At 43.0% G+C, this 21608-nt stretch overlaps 1 protein-coding gene across 5 annotated transcripts in view; it reads left to right on the forward strand.

Annotated features, from left to right (window-relative positions):
- The window catches only part of si:dkey-34e4.1 (carboxyl-terminal PDZ ligand of neuronal nitric oxide synthase protein), a 204242-nt gene extending 185999 nt beyond the window's left edge, over positions 1 to 18243 (forward strand). For 2 of the 5 annotated variants that reach the window (XR_008753914.1, XM_055873905.1), the window contains one exon: positions 14921 to 15437. Coding sequence is in view for 3 of the 5 variants with exons in the window: in XM_055873905.1 (XP_055729880.1) it covers positions 14921 to 14942 (22 nt within the window). In the remaining 2 variants the exon portion in view is untranslated. The other 3 variants (XM_055873903.1, XM_055873904.1, XR_008753913.1) reach the window with 2 other exon arrangements.
- The last annotated feature ends 3365 nt before the right edge of the window (positions 18244 to 21608 follow it).

Genomic DNA, 21608 nt, shown 5'->3' on the forward strand with positions numbered 1-21608 from the left:
ATTATCATAGATGTAATCATCATCATGTTATCATAGATGTAATCATCATATTAGCATAGATGTAATCATCATCATGTTATCATAGATGTAATCATCATCATGTTATCATAGATGTAATCATCATCATAATAGCATAGATGTAATCATCATATTAGCATAGATGTAATCATCATATTAGCATAGGTGTAATCATCATATTAACATACGTGTGCAATCATCATCGTGTTATCATAGATGTAATCATCATCATAATATCATAGATGTAATCACCATCATGTTAACATAGATGTAATCATCATCATGTTAACATAGATGTAATCACCATCATGTTATCATAGATGTAATCATCATCATGTTATCATAGATGTAATCACCATCATGTTGTCATAGATGTAATCATCATCATATTAGCATAGATGTAATCATCATATTAGCATAGGTGTAATCATCATATTAGCATAGATGTAATCGTCACCGTATTATCATAGATGTAATCATCATCATAATAGCATAGATGTAATCATCATCATGTTATCATAGATGTAATCACCATCATGTTATCATAGATGTAATCACCATCATGTTATCATAGATGTAATCATCATCATGTTATCATAGATGTAATCACCATCATGTTAACATAGATGTAATCATCATCATGTTAACATAGATGTAATCATCATCATGTTATCATAGATGTAATCACCATCATGTTAACATAGATGTAATCACCATCATAATAGCATAGATGAAATCATCATATTAGCATAGATGTAATCATCACCGTATTATCATAGATGTAATCATCATCATAATAGCATAGATGTAATCATCATATTAGCATAGATGTAATCATCACCGTATTATCATAGATGTAATCATCATCATAATAGCATAGATGTAATCATCATCATAATATCATAGATGTAATCATCATGTTATCATAGATGTAATCATCATCATGTTATCATAGATGTAATCATCATCATGTTATCATAGATGTAATCATCATCATATTATCATAGATGTAATCATCATCATGTTAACATAGATGTAATCATCATCATATTAGCATAGATGTAATCATCATATTAGCATAGGTGTAATCATCATCATGTTATCATAGATGTAATCATCATCATATTAGCATAGATGTAATCATCATATTAGCATAGGTGTAATCATCATCATGTTATCATAGATGTAATCATCATCATATTAGCATAGATGTAATCATCATATTAGCATAGGTGTAATCATCATATTAGCATAGATGTAATCGTCACCGTATTATCATAGATGTAATCATCATCATAATAGCATAGATGTAATCATCATCATGTTATCATAGATGTAATCACCATCATGTTATCATAGATGTAATCACCATCATGTTATCATAGATGTAATCATCATCATGTTATCATAGATGTAATCACCATCATGTTAACATAGATGTAATCATCATCATGTTAACATAGATGTAATCATCATCATGTTATCATAGATGTAATCACCATCATGTTAACATAGATGTAATCACCATCATAATAGCATAGATGAAATCATCATATTAGCATAGATGTAATCATCACCGTATTATCATAGATGTAATCATCATCATAATAGCATAGATGTAATCATCATATTAGCATAGATGTAATCATCACCGTATTATCATAGATGTAATCATCATCATAATAGCATAGATGTAATCATCATCATAATATCATAGATGTAATCATCATCATAATATCATAGATGTAATCATCATCATAATATCATAGATGTAATCATCATGTTATCATAGATGTAATCATCATCATGTTATCATAGATGTAATCATCATCATGTTATCATAGATGTAATCATCATCATATTATCATAGATGTAATCATCATCATGTTAACATAGATGTAATCATCATCATATTATCATAGATGTAATCATCATCATAATAGCATAGATGTAATCATCATCATATTATCATAGATGTAATCATCATCATAATAGCATAGATGTAATCATCATCATATTATCATAGATGTAATCATCATCATAATAGCATAGATGTAATCATCATCGTAATAGCATAGATGTAATCATCATCATAATATCATAGATGTAATCATCATCATATTATCATAGATGTAATCATCATCATATTATCATAGATGTAATCATCATCATATTATCATAGATGTAATCATCATCATAATAGCATAGATGTAATCATCATCATGTTATCATAGATGTAATCATCATAATAGCATAGATGTAATCATCATAATAGCATAGATGTAATCATCATCATAATATCATAGATGTAATCATCATCATAATATCATAGATGTAATCATCATCATGTTATCATAGATGTAATCATCATAATAGCATAGATGTAATCATCATAATAGCATAGATGTAATCATCATCATGTTATCATAGATGTAATCATCATAATAGCATAGATGTAATCATCATAATAGCATAGATGTAATCATCATCATAATAGCATAGATGTAATCATCATCATAATATTATAGATGTAATCATCACCGTATTATCATAGATGTAATCATCATCATGTTAACATAGATGTAATCATCATGTTATCATAGATGTAATTTAATGACATTCAAATGATAGGGCTAGTGGGGTCTTGATTGTGTCTGTGATAGAGAGAGAAGGAGAGAAATGGGGGAGAGAGAGAAATGTATTTTGTATATATATACATATATATTTGATTTGTATTTTTCGATATGTATACTTTGACAATGTAAGTAGTAATGAACTTGCCATGTCAATAAAGTCAATTGAATTGAAGAAGAAAAAAAAAATGAAATGGGGGAGAGAGAGAGAGACAGTGATGTTTTTGATTTGGTATCAAAGACTGTATAGTTTAACAGTGTTCTTTTTGTCTGAAAATGGGGAGTAACCTCATTTCTATGAGAGTGGGCTATCAGAGTGGGTCCATTAGCAAAGATATTGCACCTACCATCCTTCTCAGGTGGGTGGGTGCACGCACGCACGCACGCACGCACGCACACACACACACACACACACACACGCACGCACGCACGCACGCACGCACACACACACACACACAAGCACACAGACAGAAGCATAATCACACTATAACTTCTCATACTCATAAACAACACATTAAATTAAGTATTCACTCAACCCCCCCACACACAAACAAACACGCCCCACACATACCCCCCCACCTCTAACTCTATTCCTAGTGTGTTGAACTTGACACTAGGTCCCAACCACCACCAGTACTCCACAAACCCCCATAAGCGTCCCACTCGTCCACTGACCCTCTGGTTGTGTTCAGCTACTTGTGTTCAGAGTTGGTGTTTACGACGGTGCTTGACCCTCTGGATGCATCCCAAATGGCACCCTATTCCTTAAATAGTGCACTACTTTTGACCAAAGTAGTGTACTAAACAGGAATAGGGTGCCATTTGGGATGCAGACTTTGTCTAAGTACGCCTGTCTCTGGGGTGTTAAACTGTAGTAGAACTGCATGCATGAGTAGATGCCAGCCAGAGTAATGTCTCCAGGGGTAGGGAGGAGTAGGGAGTAGGGGAACTTACTGCCAGCCAGAGTAATGTCTCCAGGGGTAGGGAGGAGTAGGGAGTAGGGGAACTTACTGCCTTACTGCCAGCGAGAGTAATGTTTACAGGGGTAGGGAGGAGTAGGGAAACTTACTGCCTTACTGCCAGCTAGAGTAATGGCTCCAGGGGTAGGGAGGAGTAGGGAGACCTTACTGCCTTACTGCCAGCGAGAGTAATGGCTCCAGGGGTAGGGAGGAGTAGGGAGACCTTACTGCCTTACTGCCAGCGAGAGTAATGGCTCCAGGGGTAGGGAGGAGTAGGGAGTAGGGAGACCATACTGCCAGCCAGAGTAATGGCTCCAGGGGTAGGGAGGAGTAGGGATACCTTGGTATGTTTGTCACCTCATCAAATTAAGTCTTCCAGTCAGCGTGGAGGTAGGGGTGAAAGATTGGAAGAGAATGCACATTCAGAGAGTAAGGGATAGAGATGAACAGAGGGAGAGGAGGGATAGAGATGTACAGAGGAAGAGGAGGGATAGGGATGAACAGAGGAAGAGGAGGGATAGAGATGAACAGAGGAAGAGGAGGGATAGAGATGAACAGAGGGAGAGGAGGGATAGAGATGAACAGAGGGAGAGGAGGGATAGAGATGAACAGAGGGAGAGGAGGGATAAAGATGAACAGAGGGAGAGGAGGGATAAAGATGAACAGAGGGAGAGGAGGGATAGAGATGAACAGAGGGAGAGGAGGGATAGAGATGAACAGAGGGAGAGGAGGGATAGAGATGAACAGAGGGAGAGGAGGGATGGAGATGAACAGAGGGAGAGGAGGGATAGAGATGAACAGAGGAAGAGGAGGGATAGAGATGAACAGAGGGAGAGGAGGGATAGAGATGAACAGAGGGAGAGGAGGGATAGAGATGAACAGAGGGAGAGGAGGGATAGAGATGAACAGAGGGGGAGGAGGGATAGAGATGAACAGAGGGAGAGGAGGGATAGAGATGAACAGAGGGAGAGGAGGGATAGGGATGAACAGAGGGAGAGGAGGGATAGGGATGAACAGAGGGATAGGGATGAACAGATGAAGAGGAGGGATAGAGATGAACAGAGGAAGAGGAGGGATAGAGATGAACAGAGGGAGAGGAGGGATAGAGATGAACAGAGGGAGAGGAGGGATAGAGATGAACAGAGGGAGAGGAGGGATAGAGATGAACAGAGGGAGAGGAGGGATAGGGATGAACAGAAGAAGAGGAGGGATAGGGATGAACAGAGGAAGAGGAGGGATAGAGATGAACAGAGGAAGAGGAGGGATAGAGATGAACAGAGGAAGAGGAGGGATAGGGATGAACAGAGGGAGAGGAGGGATAGAGATGAACAGAGGGAGAGGAGGGATAGAGATGAACAGAGGAAGAGGAGGGATAGGGATGAACAGAGGAAGAGGAGGGGGAAGAGGAGAATCAGACAGAGACAGAGATAGGAGGGGGAAGGAGACAGATAGGCAGAGAAAGGAGGGGGAAGGAGACAGATAGGCAGGGAGAGGAGGGGGAAGGAGACAGATAGGCAGAGAAAGGAGGGGGAAGGAGACAGATCGGCAGAGAAAGGAGGGGGAAGGAGACCGAGGCAGAGAGAGGAGGGGAAAGAAGACAGATAGGCAGAGAAAGGAGGGGGAAGGAGACAGATAGGCAGAGAAAGGAGGGGGAAGGAGACAGATAGGCAGAGAAATGAGGGGGAAGGAGACAGAGGCAGAGAAAGGAGGGGGAAGGAGACAGATAGGCAGAGAAAGGAGGGGGAAGGAGACAGAGGCAGAGAAAGGAGGGGGAAGGAGACAGATAGGCAGAGAAAGGAGGGGGAAGGAGACCGAGGCAGGGAGAGGAGGGGGAAGGAGACAGATAGGCAGAGAGAGGAGGGGGAAGGAGACAGATAGGCAGCGAAAGGAGGGGGAAGGAGACATATGCAGAGAAAGGAGGGGGAAGGAGACAGATAGGCAGAGAAAGGAAGGGGAAGGAGACCGAGGCAGAGAGAGGAGGGGGAAGGAGACAGATAGGCAGAGAAAGGAGGGGGAAGGAGACAGATCGGCAGAGAAAGGAGGGGGAAGGAGACCGAGGCAGAGAGAGGAGGGGAAAGAAGACAGATAGGCAGAGAAAGGAAGGGGAAGGAGACAGATAGGCAGAGAAAGGAGGGGGAAGGAGACAGATAGGCAGAGAAAGGAGGGGGAAGGAGACAGATAGGCAGAGAAATGAGGGGGAAGGAGACAGAGGCAGAGAAAGGAGGGGGAAGGAGACAGATAGGCAGAGAAAGGAGGGGGAAGGAGACAGAGGCAGAGAAAGGAGGGGGAAGGAGACAGATAGGCAGAGAAAGGAGGGGGAAGGAGACCGAGGCAGAGAGAGGAGGGGGGAGGAGACAGATAGGCAGAGAAAGGAGGGGGAAGGAGACAGATAGGCAGAGAAAGGAGGGGGAAGGAGACAGATAGGCAGAGAAAGGAGGGGGAAGGAGACAGATAGGCTGAGAAAGGAGGGGGAAGGAGACCGAGGCAGAGAGAGGAGGCAAGTAGAAAGGAGGGGGAAGGAGACAGAGGCTGAGAAAGGAGGGGGAAGGAGACCGAGGCAGAGAGAGGAGGCAAGTAGAAAGAGAGAGGTAGAGAGTGGGCCCTGACAGTAAATCTCAGTAAGACAAAAATAATGGTGTTCCAAAAAATACGAATAAAAATACAAATTCCATCAAGACACCGTTGCCCTAGTGCACACAAAAAACTATACATACCTCGGCCTAAACGTCAGCGCCACAGGTAACTTCCACGAAGCTGTGAACAAGCTGAGAGACAAGGCAGGAAGGGCCTTCTATGCCATCAAAAGGAACATAAAATTCGACATACCAATTAGGATCTGGCTAAAAATACTTGAATCAGTTATAGAACCCAATGCCTTTTATGGTTGTGAGGTCTGGGGTCCGCTCACCAACTAAGAATTCACAAAACACCAAATAATGCATGCAGAGCAGAATTAGGCCAATACCCGCTAATGATCAAAATCAAATGTATTTATATAGCCCTTCTTACATCAGCTGATATCTCAAAGTGCTGTACAGAAACCCAGCCTAAAACCCCAAACAGCAAGCAATGCAGGTGTAGAAGCACGGTGGCTTGGAAAAACTCCCTAGAAAGGCCAAAACCTAGGAAGAAACCTAGAGGAACCAGGCTATGAGGGGTGGCCAGTCCTCTTCTGGCTGTGCCGGGTGGAGATTATAACAGAACATGGCCAAGATGTTCAAATGTTCATAAATGACCAGCATGGTCAAATAATAATAATCACAGTAGTTGTCGAGGGTGCAGCAAGTCAGCACCTCAGGAGTAAATGTCAGTTGGCTTTTCATAGCCGATCATTAAGAGTATCTCTACCGCTCCTGCTGTCTCTAGAGAGTTGAAAACAGCAGGTCTGGGACAGGTAGCGCGTCCGGTGAACAGGTCAGGGTTCCATAGCTGCAGGCAGAACAGTTGAAACTGGAGCAGCAGCACGGCCAGGTGAACAGGTCAGGGTTCCATAGCTGCAGGCAGAACAGTTGAAACTGGAGCAGCAGCACGGCCAGGTGAACAGGTCAGGGTTCCATAGCTGCAGGCAGAACAGTTGAAACTGGAGCAGCAGCACGGCCAGGTGGCCTGGGGACAGCAAAACCCAGAAAAGAGGCGTTCAATTCTACAAACACCTAAAAGGAAGCGATTCCCAAACCTTCCATAACAAAGCCATCACCTACAGAGAAATTAACCTGGAGAAGAGTCCCCTAAGCAAGCTGGTTCTGGGGCTCTGTTCACAAACACAAAGAGATCCCACAGAGTCCCAGGAAACCAACACAATTTGACCCAGCCAAATCATGAGAAAACAAAAAGATAATTACTTGACATATTGGAAAGAATTAACAAAAAATACTGAGCAAACTAGAATGCTATTTGGCCCTAAACAGAGAGTACACAGTGGCAGAATACCTGACCACTGTGACTGACCCAAACTTAAGGAAAGCTTTGACTATGTACTATAGCCTTGCTATTAAGAAAGGCACCGTGAAATACCACAGTGTGACATCACAGCAGCATTATTTGTGACCTGATGCCACAAGAAAAGGGCAACCAGTGAAGAACAAACACTATTGTAAATACAACCCATATTTATGTTCATTTATTTTCCTTTTTATACTTCAACTATTTGCACATCGTTGCAACACTGCAAATAGACATAAAATGTCTTTATTCTTTTTGAGCTTCTGTTTGTTTAATGTTTACTGTTAATTTTTATTGTTTATTTCACTTTTGTTTGTTATCTACTTCACTTGCTTTGGCAATGTTAACATATGTTTCTCATGCCAATAAAGCCCCTTAAATTGAATTGAATTGAGAGGAGGGGAAGGAGAAAGAGGTAGAGAGAGGAGGAGTGAGGGAGGGAGAGAGGGGGAAAGAGAATGAGGCAGAGAGAAGAGTGGTAGCGCTGGGAGGGAGGTGTATGGAAGCCCAGACAGCAGACAGGACAGAAGTGCTGAGTCAAACATATGGAAATTACACAGACTGTCTGGGGAGATGCTAGCTAGAGACTCAACCACTCAGTCAGACTCACTGTAAAATACTGTTTATTACCCCCGTGCTCCTACTGTGTCGAATACCACACGTCACACACCATTCTATACCTGCAACTAGAACCCAGGCTACATACAACTCAATAACTACACATCACACAACTAGAAACCAGGCTCCATACAACTCAATAACTACACATCACACAACTAGAACCCAGGCTACATACAACTCAATAACTACACATCACACAACTAGAAACCAGTCTACATACAACTCAATAACTACACATCACACAACTAGAAACCAGGCTACATACAACTCAATAACTACACATCACACAACTAGAAACCAGGCTACATACAACTCAATAACTACACATCACACAACTAGAAACCAGTCTACATACAACTCAATAACTACACATCACACAACTAGAAACCAGGCTACATACAACTCAATAACTACACATCACACAACTAGAAACCAGGCTACATACAACTCAATAACTACACATCACACAACTAGAAACCAGGCTACATACAACTCAATGACTACACATCACACAACTAGAAACCAGGCTACATACAACTCAATAACTACACATCACACAACTAGAAACCAGTCTACATACAACTCAATAACTACACATCACACAACTAGAAACCAGGCTCCATACAACTCAATAACTACACATCACACAACTAGAAACCAGTCTACATACAACTCAATAACTACACATCACACAACTAGAAACCAGGCTACATACAACTCAATAACTACACATCACACAACTAGAAACCAGTCTACATACAACTCAATAACTACACATCACACAACTAGAAACCAGTCTACATACAACTCAATAACTACACATCACACAACTAGAAACCAGGCTCCATACAACTCAATAACTACACATCACACAACTAGAAACCAGTCTACATACAACTCAATAACTACACATCACACAACTAGAAACCAGGCTACATACAACTCAATAACTACACATCACACAACTAGAACCCAGGCTACATACAACTCAATAACTACACATCACACAACTAGAAACCAGGCTACATACAACTCAATAACTACACATCACACAACTAGAAACCAGGCTACATACAACTCAATAACTACACATCACACAACTAGAAACCAGGCTACATACAACTCAATAACTACACATCACACAACTAGAAACCAGTCTACATACAACTCAATAACTACACATCACACAACTAGAAACCAGGCTACATACAACTCAATAACTACACATCACACAACTAGAAACCAGGCTACATACAACTCAATAACTACACATCACACAACTAGAAACCAGTCTACATACAACTCAATAACTACACATCACACAACTAGAAACCAGGCTACATACAACTCAATAACTACACATCACACAACTAGAAACCAGTCTACATACAACTCAATAACTACACATCACACAACTAGAAACCAGGCTACATACAACTCAATAACTACACATCACACAACTAGAAACCAGGCTACATACAACTCAATAACTACACATCACACAACTAGAAACCAGGCTACATACAACTCAATAACTACACATCACACAACTAGAAACCAGGCTACATACAACTCAATAACTACACATCACACAACTAGAAACCAGGCTACATACAACTCAATAACTACACATCACACAACTAGAAACCAGTCTACATACAACTCAATAACTACACATCACACAACTAGAAACCAGGCTACATACAACTCAATAACTACACATCACACAACTAGAAACCAGTCTACATACAACTCAATAACTACACATCACACAACTAGAAACCAGGCTCCATACAACTCAATAACTACACATCACACAACTAGAAACCAGGCTACATACAACTCAATAACTACACATCACACAACTAGAACCCAGGCTACATACAACTCAATAACTACACATCACACAACTAGAAACCAGGCTCCATACAACTCAATAACTACACATCACACAACTAGAAACCAGGCTACATACAACTCAATAACTACACATCACACAACTAGAAACCAGTCTACATACAACTCAATAACTACACATCACACAACTAGAAACCAGTCTACATACAACTCAATAACTACACATCACACAACTAGAAACCAGTCTACATACAACTCAATAACTACACATCACACAACTAGAAACCAGTTTACATACAACTCAATAACTACACATCACACAACTAGAAACCAGTCTACATACAACTCAATAACTACACATCACACAACTAGAAACCAGGCTACATACAACTCAATAACTACACATCACACAACTAGAAACCAGTCTACATACAACTCAATAACTACACATCACACAACTAGAAACCAGGCTACATACAACTCAATAACTACACATCACACAACTAGAAACCAGGCTACATACAACTCAATAACTACACACTTAGGAACCAGCCAGTGTCACCTTTAACAGACAACAACATGAAAGGCTTAATGAAGCCTTTATAAACCCTTTATAAGCTTTATATAGATGTTCAATAGCAGCACACAGTACACATTACAACTACGACAGTTACAACTCATAACAGCTCACACTACAAACAGGCTTCACTCATAGGCTGTCGTAGCTTCACTTAGGAAACAAAACAAACAAACAGAATGAAACAGGGAGGAATGTGTGTGTTTGTTTGCTTGTGTGTGTGTTTGTGTGTGCACACGTGTGTTTGGCTGTGTGCGTGTGTTTACACATGTACACTACCGACCAAAAGTATGTGGACACTTGTTCATCAACATCTCATTCCAAAATCATGGGCATTAATATGTTGATCCCCTTTGCTGCTATAACAGCCTCCACTCTTCTGGGAGGCTTTCCACTAGATGTTGGAACATTGCTGCGGGTCTTGCAGCCACAAGAGCATTAGTGAGGTCAGGCGCTGATGTTGGGTGATTAGGCCTGGCTCGCAGTCGGTGTTCCAATTCATCCCAAATGTGTTCGATGGAGTTGAGGTCAGGGCTCTGTGCAGGCCAGTCAAGTTCTTCCACACTGATCTCGACAAACCATTTCTGTATGGACCTCGCTTTGTGCATGGGAGAATTGTCATGTTGAAACAGGAAAGGGCCTTCCCCAAACTGTTGCCACAAAGTTGGAAGCTCAAAATCGTCTAGAATTTCTTTGTATGATGTAGCATTAAGAGTTCCCTTCACTGGAACAAAGGGGCTTGAACCATGAAGAACAGCCCCAGACCATTATTCCTCCTTCACAAAAGTTTACAGTTGGAACTATACATTCGGTCAGGTAGCGTTCTCCTGCCATTCGACCAAAACCATGATTAGTCCGTCGGACTGTGATTTATCACTCCAGAGAACGCGTTTCCATTGCTCCAGAGTCCAATGGCGGCTAGCTTTACACCACTCCAGGCAACGCTTGGCCATGGAAACCCATATCCTGAAGCTCTCGACGAACACTTCTTGTGCTGACGTTGATTCCAGAGGCAGTTTGGAACTCAGTAGTGAGTGTTGCAACCAAGGACAGATGATTTTTACTCGCTACACACTTCAACACTCTGCGGTCGTGTTTGTGAGCTTGTGTGGTCTACCACGATGCTGAGCCGTTGTTGCTCCTTGCATTTTCCACTTCGCAGCAGCTCTAGCAGGGCAAAAATTTGACGAACTGACTTGTTGGAAAGCCGTCACCCTATGACGGTGCCACGTTGAAAGTCACTGAGCTCTTCAGTAAGGCCATTCTACTGCCAATGTTTGTCTATGGAGATTACATAGCTGTGTGCTCAATTTTATACACCTGTCAGTAACAGGTGTGGCTGAAATAGCCGAATCAACCAATTTGAAGGGCTGTCCACATACTTTTGTATATACAGTACCAGTGAAAAGTTTGAACACACCTACTCATTTCAGGGTTTTTCTACATTGTAGAATAATAGTGAAGACATAAAAACAATGGAATCATGTAGTAACCAAAAAAGTGTTAAACAAATCAAAATATATGTTATATTTGAGATTCTTCGAAGTAGCCACCCTTTGCCTTCATGACAGCTTTGCATACTCTTGGCATTCTCTCAACCAGCTTCATGAGGTAGTCACCTGGAATGCATTTCAATTAACAGGTGTGCCTTGTTAAAAGTTAATTATTGGAATTATTTCCTTTTTAATGTGTTTGAGCCAATCAGTTGTGTTGTAACAAGGTAGGGTTGGTATACAGAAGATAGCCCTATTTGGTAAAAGACCAAGTCCATATTATGGCAAGAACAGCTCAAATAAGCAAAGAGAAATGACAGTCCATCATTACTTTAAAACATGAAGGTCAGTCAATCCGGAAAATGTCAAGAAAGTTTCTTCAAGTGCAGTCGCAAAAACCATCAAGCGCTTGTCACGTCTGCTCCCGCTCTCCCCCCTGGCGCTTGAGGGCGCCAGGCTGCCCTGTATCCCGCACTCCTGCCATCTATTACGTACACTTGCCATCCCTCGTCACGCGCATCAGCGATATTGGACTCACCTGGACTCACTCATCATCTGTTTATTACCTCCCCTATATTTGTCAGTTCCTTTGCTCTGTTCCCTGCTGCTGCATTAATTGTTTTTTGTCTGTATTATTAGTTTGCTGATGCTGTTCCTGTCTCATTCCATGTCCGTTCTTTATTAAATGTTTGACTCCCCGTACCTGCTTCGCCTCTCCAGCGTCATACCATGTGACAGAATGCAGAAGACATCATACAAAGCATGGGGGAGTACTGGCATTCCGGTTGGTGGTGACATCGACTCTGGGTCGCCGCTGATGGAACCGGGGGTGCCTAGCCAGCTCGTCGGGCTTCCACGCCCTCGCTGGCTCGAGAGGTTTCCTTGCCCCGGTTGGCTCGGATGGCGCCCATCCCACGTCGGGCCTCAGCCGGATCGTCAGTTCGTGTTCACCCAGTAGGTCAAGGCGTCTTTTTTTTGTGTGTTTTTGTTGGTGACGTTAGGGTGGATTCCGCCGCCGATGGAACCGGGGGTGTCTAAGCCAGCCCGTTGGGTTTCCACGCCCTGGCTGACTCGAGGGGTTTCCTCGCCCTGGCTGACTCGAGGGGTTTCCACGCCCTGGCTGACTCGAGGGGTTTCCTCGCTCTGGCTGACTCGAGGGGTTTCCACGCCCTGGCTGACTCGAGGGGTTTCCTCGCCCTGGCAAACTCGAGGGGTTTTCTCGCCCTGGCTGACTCGAGGGGTTTCCTCGCCCTGGCTGACTCGAGGGGTCTCCTCGCCCTGGCTGACTTGAGGGGTTTCCTCGCTTCGGTTGGCTTGGCGGGTTTCCATTCCATGTCACACTCCACCGGATCTTCGGACTCCCTCTCTGCAGTGGGATCGACAGGTGTCTTGCCTCAGCCGGCTCGCCAGGCTCCCACGCTCCTGCCAGTTCGTTGGGCCTCCAGGCCCCAATCGGCTTGTCCAGCGCCCATGTCTCGGCCGGTTCGCCCAGGTGGGACGCCGGGTGGTGCCCCTAGAAGGGGGGTTACTGTCACGTCTGCTCCAGCTCTTCCCCCTTGGCGTTTGAGGGCGCCAGGCTTCCCTGCATCACGCACTCCTGCCATCTATTACGTACATCTGCCTTCCCTCGTCACGTGCATCAGCGATATTGGACTCACCTGGACTCACTCATCATCTGTTTATTACCTCCCCTATATTTGTCAGTTCCTTTGCTCTGTTCCCTGCTGCTGCATTAATTGTTTTTTGTCTGTATTATTAGTTTGCTGATGCTGTTCCTGTCTCGTTCCATGTCCGTTCTTTATTAAATGTTTGACTCCCCGTACCTGCTTCGTCTCTCCAGCATCAATTCATGTGACAGTGCTATGATGAAACTGGCTTTCATGAGGACCGCCACAGGAAAGGAAGACCCAGAGTTACCTCTGCTGCAGAGGATAATGTCACGCCCTGGCCATAGAGAGGTTTTTATTCTCTATTTTGGTTAGGCCAGGGTGTGACTAGGGTGGGCATTCTAGTTTCTTTATTTCTATGTTTTCTATTTCTTTGTGTTTGGCCGGGTGTGGTTTTCAATCAGAGGCAGCTGTCTATCGTTGTCTCTGATTGAGAACCATACTTAGGTATCCCTTTTTTCCACCTGTCTTGGTGGGAAGTTGTCTTTGTTTAGGGAACATAGCCTTTAGCTTCACGGTTTGTTTTTGTAGTGTTTGTTGTTTTGTTCGGCGTCTTTTTTTCCAAATAAAGAGAAAATGTACGCTCACCACGCTGCACCTTGGTCCTCTTCTGTTAACGGCCGTGACAGATAAGTTCATTAGAGTTACCAGTACTCAGCATACTGTATGTGGGAACTCCTTCAAGACTGTTGGAAAAGCATTCCAGGTAAAGCTGGTTGAGAAAATGCCAAGGGTCTGCAAAGCTGTGATCAATGCAAAGGGTGGCTACTTTGAAGAATCTAAAATCTAAAATCAATTTTGATTTGTTTAACACTTTTTGGTTATTACATGATTCCATATGTGTTATTTCATAGTTTTGATGTCTTCACTATTATTCTACTATGTAGAAAACAGTAAAAATACAGAAAAACCCTTGAATGAGTAGGTGTTTCCAAACTTTTGATTGGTGCTGTATAGTGTATGTGTTTCTCTGTGTGTGTGTGTGGTATAACCACCATGGGTTTTCTGTGGTCTAAACAGGGAGACTGCAATGCAGCTATTTATAGTGTGTGTTTGGTGCTGTCGATAGAGGAAAGGAAAGCCTGCAGCTCCCTTTCTCGCTCATCTCTCACTTTCTCTCTCTCTCTTTCTCTTCCCCTCTTCCTCCCAACAGGGGAGCTGTGGGACCAAGATAAGTGCCCAGACTGCTCTCACCAAACACACAAACACGCACAAACACACACACATACACACACAGCTCCCATCGGGCAGCGGCTTACCTCAAAGTGCATTGGGTTTAAAGAATGGAAGTGTCACTGTGAAAATGTAAACAGTGAGGCTTATTTCCCTTTTGAATGCCCCTGCATGTTATAGAGAAAACACTCACTATTCACTACATTTACATTAAGAGCAGTAGCTCATGTTATTGACACTATTTGAAATTTTGAGGAATATAAGACGCATATTTCACTTAGCCTGCATTTCAAATGACACCCTAATACCCCCATATAGTGCACTACATGTCAAAGTAGTGCACTATAGGGAACAGAGTGGGGTGCCCCTCGATGCCCTTAAACCGCCAGGTTTACACAGCTCTGGTCTAAAGTAGTTAATCACAGTAGGGCACTACATGGAGAATATGGTGTCATTTGAGATGTGACCTTCGATTAAATCCAACTCTCTTTTCTGATTGACAGGTTTAAACAGATCATCCCTAAATTGGACCCGCCTCCCCCGTCCTTCAACCGTAAGCGAGCCAGCCGAACTGTCTCTCCGGGGTTGGAGTTCAACCCGCTGACCATGCCCCTGACCACACAAGTAGACGGGAATGGTGGCGTTCCGAGCCGGAGCGAGAGCCTGTCCTTCCCAGACATCACACCCTGCTCCCTCTCTTCCGGACTCTCAGGAGACTTCCACCAGCTCAGCAATGGAGGCGGCGAGAGTGGCTCGTGCGGCTCAGCTAGCGAGGATTCCGGCGTCCGCTCCGAGACTAAATCGCATCTCTCGCCCCTCCACGACGAAGAGGACCCGTTTGGTGACAGTGGGACGTTCCTGACTGCCTCTAGCGGCTGTGGCAGCCCCCTAGAAGACATGAAGGGGGAAACTGCACCCCTGTCATGCGTCACCACCACCCCAGGCACACACGCGGACAGCTACGAGCACACGCTCCCCTTCTCCTCCCCCATCAATGACACCTGTCTGCACATCAGCTTCTCAGAGGATGAGTTGCTGGACAGCAGCCCTGAGGACTCTAGTGTCCCACAACGGAGCTAGGAAGACGGGCTGGGAGAGCTACTACAGGCCGTGACCTCATTTGAGGCCTCTGGGGCTGGGGGCTCCTAGCTGACTGACACTGATGCTGCAACAGACACCACACAATAAAATTACTGACACAGACTGTTATCAGAGCTTCTAACGCACTTTGAAATGCAATAGTGTTTTGTAGGCCTCATTCGGTCCATATTCCTGAAATGTTGAGTAAGCTGGATTTCAAGACTAGTTTCTGTCCTTTCACAACACACAGCTGGACAGAATTGCGCATGGCCTGAACATACTTCAACACATTCACAGAAATGGAACATAAAATGATCTACTATTCTAGAAATTATTGCCATATGGACAGATCCTACTATTTTTATAGAGAATAATGATTTTATTTGTTATTAGTAAATAAGTAGAGAATTGAGAATAATCATGTAGCAGAAGTCTTTCACTGTTAATGTAGCCTATAGTGTCAGTGACAAGTTAGTAGTCAAGATGCTTTAAATGTAATTCATTACATACTCTCAACTCATTTACAGGGTTTTCAACATCACCCAAGCATTACTGAAATCGTGAGTGACATACTGTAGGAATGTTGTGGGAACATTGTGGGAAAGTTGTGAGTGAAGATTGTATGTGAAGTGCTGTGGCGTTGAGAACAGCTGCCCTCTCTCAGGCATCCGACTATGATGAGTTATGAAGAGTTATGAAAAAAGGAACAGGGAAGTGATAGAAAAGGAACAGCGAATGGAAGAGAAGTGGTGATGGAACTTTGTTTGTGTGTTTGGTCACTCACACTCATACTCACAGTGTGGTAGTTTGATGATGTGTGTTTGGTCACTCACACTCATACTCACAGTGTGGTAGTTTGATGATGTGTGTTTGGTCACTCACACTCATACTCACAGTGTGGTAGTTTGATGATGTGTGTTTGGTCACTCACACTCATACTCACAGTGTGGTAGTTTGATGATGTGTGTTTGGTCACTCACACTCATACTCACAGTGTGGTAGTTTGATGATGTGTGTTTGGTCACTCACACTCATACTCACAGTGTGGTAGTTTGATGATGTGTGTTTGCACATTATGTTTGGTTTTGGAATGTTGTACACCACTCCTATAGCCTTCAGACCACACAGTTTAAAAATAAGAAAAGGTTGATTTTTCAACATGCCAACATGATTAGTTGAATGTTGGTTTTAGGGCTAGAAGAGCCACGTGATTGGCTGAATGTTGGTTTTAGGGCTAGAAGAGGCAACATAGTTGGCTGATTGTTGGTTTTAGGGCTAGAAGAGCCAACGTGATTGGCTGAATGTTGGTTTTAGGGCCAGTAAACAGCTCTGATCTGAAAAGCTGGCCAATGGCCTGACAAGCAGTGACACCTAACAGATGGTTCCAAGTGGATGATGTTTTTAGATGAGTGGTGAGGCATGAAAGGTTTAATAGCCCCTCTTAATGGCAAAAGGTTTTCAGGGATTTTTAGCTTTGATCAAAAGACCGACAGAGTGGAACGATAATTGGGAATCAGCGAGAGGCCTCAGGAGAAAAGACAAACTCACTGATGAATTATATCTCTCTCTATTTCACTTTCTCTATTTATCTATCTCTCTGAAGTCCTGAATGACAGGGTATTTTTGCTAAGCCTGAGAGTTTGGGTCTCAGTTTAAATGAAGGAGATAGTGACATTGCTGCTGAGTGTTTGTTCATTGTGCTGAATGGGAGGAAGCGAAAGATAGAAGAATAAAAAATGAAAGAGGAAAAAGTGTCATAACAGGATAATAACAGGGTCAGTTCAGTAATTGTCTGTAAACATAGTCTCATGGTGAGAAACATGGCGATTGTCTCATCTCCATACTTACACAGGCTTTCTGTATGACAACTACAACAATAACAGATATATTTTATATGCATGACTAGTCTAGGGGTTTATTCCTGGTCAGGTCACATGGTCAAGAACAACTCCTGGCCTTATGAGACTGAGTTAAACTGACGACTTCAAATGAACAATAGAACCTACTCTAAATGTGGGCTTATTCTGGATGGCAGGTTGAGGTGATGACGAGGTGGTTAAGGAGAGATATGATTGGACGGCAGTACAGGTGTCGACTGGTGATTGGCAAGAAGGAATCGGAGGAGCTGAAGAGAGGGCGGCTTTTCTTTCCAACACTTTGAAGGAGAGAAAAATACAGCAATAATAAAGGAATGAGTGAATGAATAAAAGACGAGTTGAACAACTGCTGTATTCACCTGTTATTCTTTCTCTTGAATGACTCTAGTTCCTCATTCAAAATAGGGTTTCTTTGGTCTCTTTGATTCTCAACTACACATATACAGCGTTCCAAATGGCCTTATAACCTATATAGTGCACTTGGGGGTAGTGGGGTGCCATTTGGGATGCGGTCATTAATTAAGTTTATATATACAGCATAAAGAGAGGAGCAGTCATGAAGACAGGACTTTCAGAAAGGAACTGAGGGACAAGAAGAGACACATAGAAAGAGTCATTTTTAGAGAATAACAATGTATGACTTTAATTTCACATAAATTACGTACATTAACAGATGGGTAATGTGGCCTTCCGAGTGGCGCAGCGGTATAAGGCACTGCATCGCAGTGCTTGAGACGTCGCTACAGAACCGGGTTCGATCCCGGGCTGTGTTGCAGCCGGCCGTGACCGGCAGACCCATGAGGCGGCGCACAATTGGCCCAGTCTCGTCTGGGTTTGGGGAGGGTTTGGCCGGCAGGGATGTCCTTGTCCTGCTGACACAGTCGCCAGTTGTTTCCTCTTACACATTGGTGCGGCTGGCTTTCGGGTTAAGCGAGCAGTGTGTAAAGAAGTAGTGAGGCTTGGTTGGGTTGTGTTTCGGAGGATACATGGCTCTCGACCTTCGCCTCTCCTGAGTCCGTACGGGAGTTGCAGCGATGAGACAAAACTGTAACTACCAATTGGATATCACAAAATTTGGGAGAACAAGTACAAAACAATATGTATAGAGAGAGGAACAGTCATTAAGCAGACACACACACACACAAAACAAAGGTATCCATAAGTAATGGATGGTTGATATTTGAAGCAGCCTCTTCCCCCTGACATTTGGAATTCTGAAAATTAACATTTTGTGTCATTTTACCCATGGGTTGATTCACAGAAGAGCATCCTCGTGAATTCTCATTTCTCTGAGTCGTGGTGTACCTTCATGATGTACATTGAGATACAGCCACTGAATGAATAGCTAACCTATTTAGACAAAGGTTTGAATGTGCTTCCCAAGGCGTCGGGGCCTCAAGAAACATACCACCACTGATGAACAGGTCTACCATACATCGCCTGTACTGAGGAAAAATATAATTCAGATATAACTTATTATAAGTTAATTTTGCTGGTTCTTTACTGTACTGTCAACCATATTATGTGATTGCTCTGTAAATACAGAGCACAGCCATGCACATAATCATGCCCGGAACTAAATTTGCTTGCTATTGTGACAACATTCTGATGTGGTCTATACTGTATGCGCGATTCACATACTGGTGAGAGGGCCTCAAGAAACAGACAAACGCCAATGTCAAGGAATACTTCATAATGGCAGTGCTGAGGAAAATATATAATAGAACAAGTACTCAGACAGAGGTTTTTAACGTAGTTCCAGGCTTCACTCAAACACAAGCCTCCTTCCAGGCTCTATTAAAGGTTGTGAGACAGCAGTGTCACGCCCTGACTTTAGTTATATTTGTTTCCTTTATTTTTTGGTTAGGTCACGGTGTGACAAGGGTGGTTTGTTTAGTTTTTGTATTGTCTAGGGGTTTTTCTTGTCTAGAGTTTTTGTTTATCTATGGGGATTTTGTATGGTCTAGGGGTTTGTAGGTTTATGGTAGCCTGAGTTGGTTCCCAATCAGAGACAGCTGTTTCTCGTTGTCTCTGATTGGGGAGCCTATTTAGGTTGCCATTTACCATGTTGGTTTTGTGGGTAGTTGTTTTCTGTTTTGTGTTGCTGCACCTTACAGAACTGTTTCATTTTCGTTTCACTCTCTTTGTTATTTTGTTTAGTGTTTCTGTTCTAATAAAAATAACATGAACACTTACCACGCTGCGCTTTGGTCCGATGATTCCTCATCTTCAGACGACGAACATTACAAGCAGAGACTGGACGAGAGGTAATGACTCGTAGCGTCTCAGTCCGCATACCGTACCGGCATATGATATTACCGAATGTGCACACAAGGGGCGCTATAAAAAAAACAATTACCAAACAATTTAGGCAACAGGGATCTTGATCCAGCAGTGGATTGAATGCCTCTGCTGGCACCAGTAAGCTTGATCTTCACATCTAGCCACTTAGCTAGCAAGTTAGTAAACCAAATGCAAAGCTGGAGCCCTGAGCTGGATATAATTTATTTGAGCAGTGGCGTAGCACACACCCCCGCAGCCGAAATACCCTGGTATAGGGTATAAACGGTATATCACTCAAGCCTAACTCTGTTCTCTCTCATCTCCCCCTGTCTTTTGCTCTTATCTCCCTCTCCCTTTCTCCCCCTTTCTCTCTCTTTCTCTCACTCTTCTCTCTTTCTCTCTCCCCCCATCTCTTTCCCGTCTCTCTCTCTTCCTCTTATCCCTTTCTCCCTCACTCTCTCTCTCTCCCTTTCTCCCTCTCTCTCTCTTGCCCCTCTCTTTCTCTCTTATCACTTTTCCCCTCTCTCGCTGTCTTTTCTCCCTTCTAGTTGTCTGATTGGTTGGGAAAGGGAAAGGGGGATACGTAGTCAGTTGTACAACTGAATGCATGCAACTGAAATGTGTCTTCCGCATTTAACCCAACCCCTCTGAATCAAAGAGGTGCGGGGGGCTGCCATAAGAGGCATCATCAGCCTGTTCTCTCTCTCTCTCTGTCTGTAAAAACAGTACTAGAAACGTTGTATTTGAACTGACGTGTTCTGCATATTAAGTTGGTGTGTTTTCTCTCTCTCTCATGTCATCCAAAAGCTTTCTTCTCACTAGCTCTCGTTCATTCTCTCTTTTCTCTCTCTCACTTCAATTCAATGTCAATTCAAAAAGCTTTATTGGCATGGGAAATGGGTTTTATTGCCAAAGCAAGTGGACTAGACAATAAACAAAGGGGAAATAAACAAATTAACAGTAAAGAGAACACTCACAAATGTTATATTATTGGCTATGTATATTGTTGTAACAATGTGCAAATAGTTGAAGTATGAAAGGTAAAATAAATAAACAGATATAAATATAAGTTGTACTTACACTGTTGATTGTGCTCCAATGGTTACCCTTTTCTTGTGGCAAAAGGTCACAAATATTGTTGCTGTGGTCGCCCACTGTGCTATTTCACCAAATAGATATGTGAGTTTATCAAGATTGGATTTGTTTTCACATTCTTTGTGGGTCTGTGTAATCTGAGGGAAATATGTGTCTCTAATATGGTCATATATTTGGCAGGAGGTTAGGAAGTGCAGCTCGGTTTCCACCTCATTTTGTGGGCAGTGTGCACATAGCCTGTCTTCTCTTGAGAGCCAGGTCTGCCTACGGCGGTCTTTATCAAATGCTCACTGAGTCTGTACATAGTCAAAGCTTTCCTTAAATTTGGGTCAG

The sequence above is a fragment of the Salvelinus fontinalis genome, chromosome 21, assembly GCF_029448725.1.
Source record: "Salvelinus fontinalis isolate EN_2023a chromosome 21, ASM2944872v1, whole genome shotgun sequence".
NCBI classification, from domain to species: Eukaryota; Metazoa; Chordata; class Actinopteri; order Salmoniformes; family Salmonidae; genus Salvelinus; species Salvelinus fontinalis.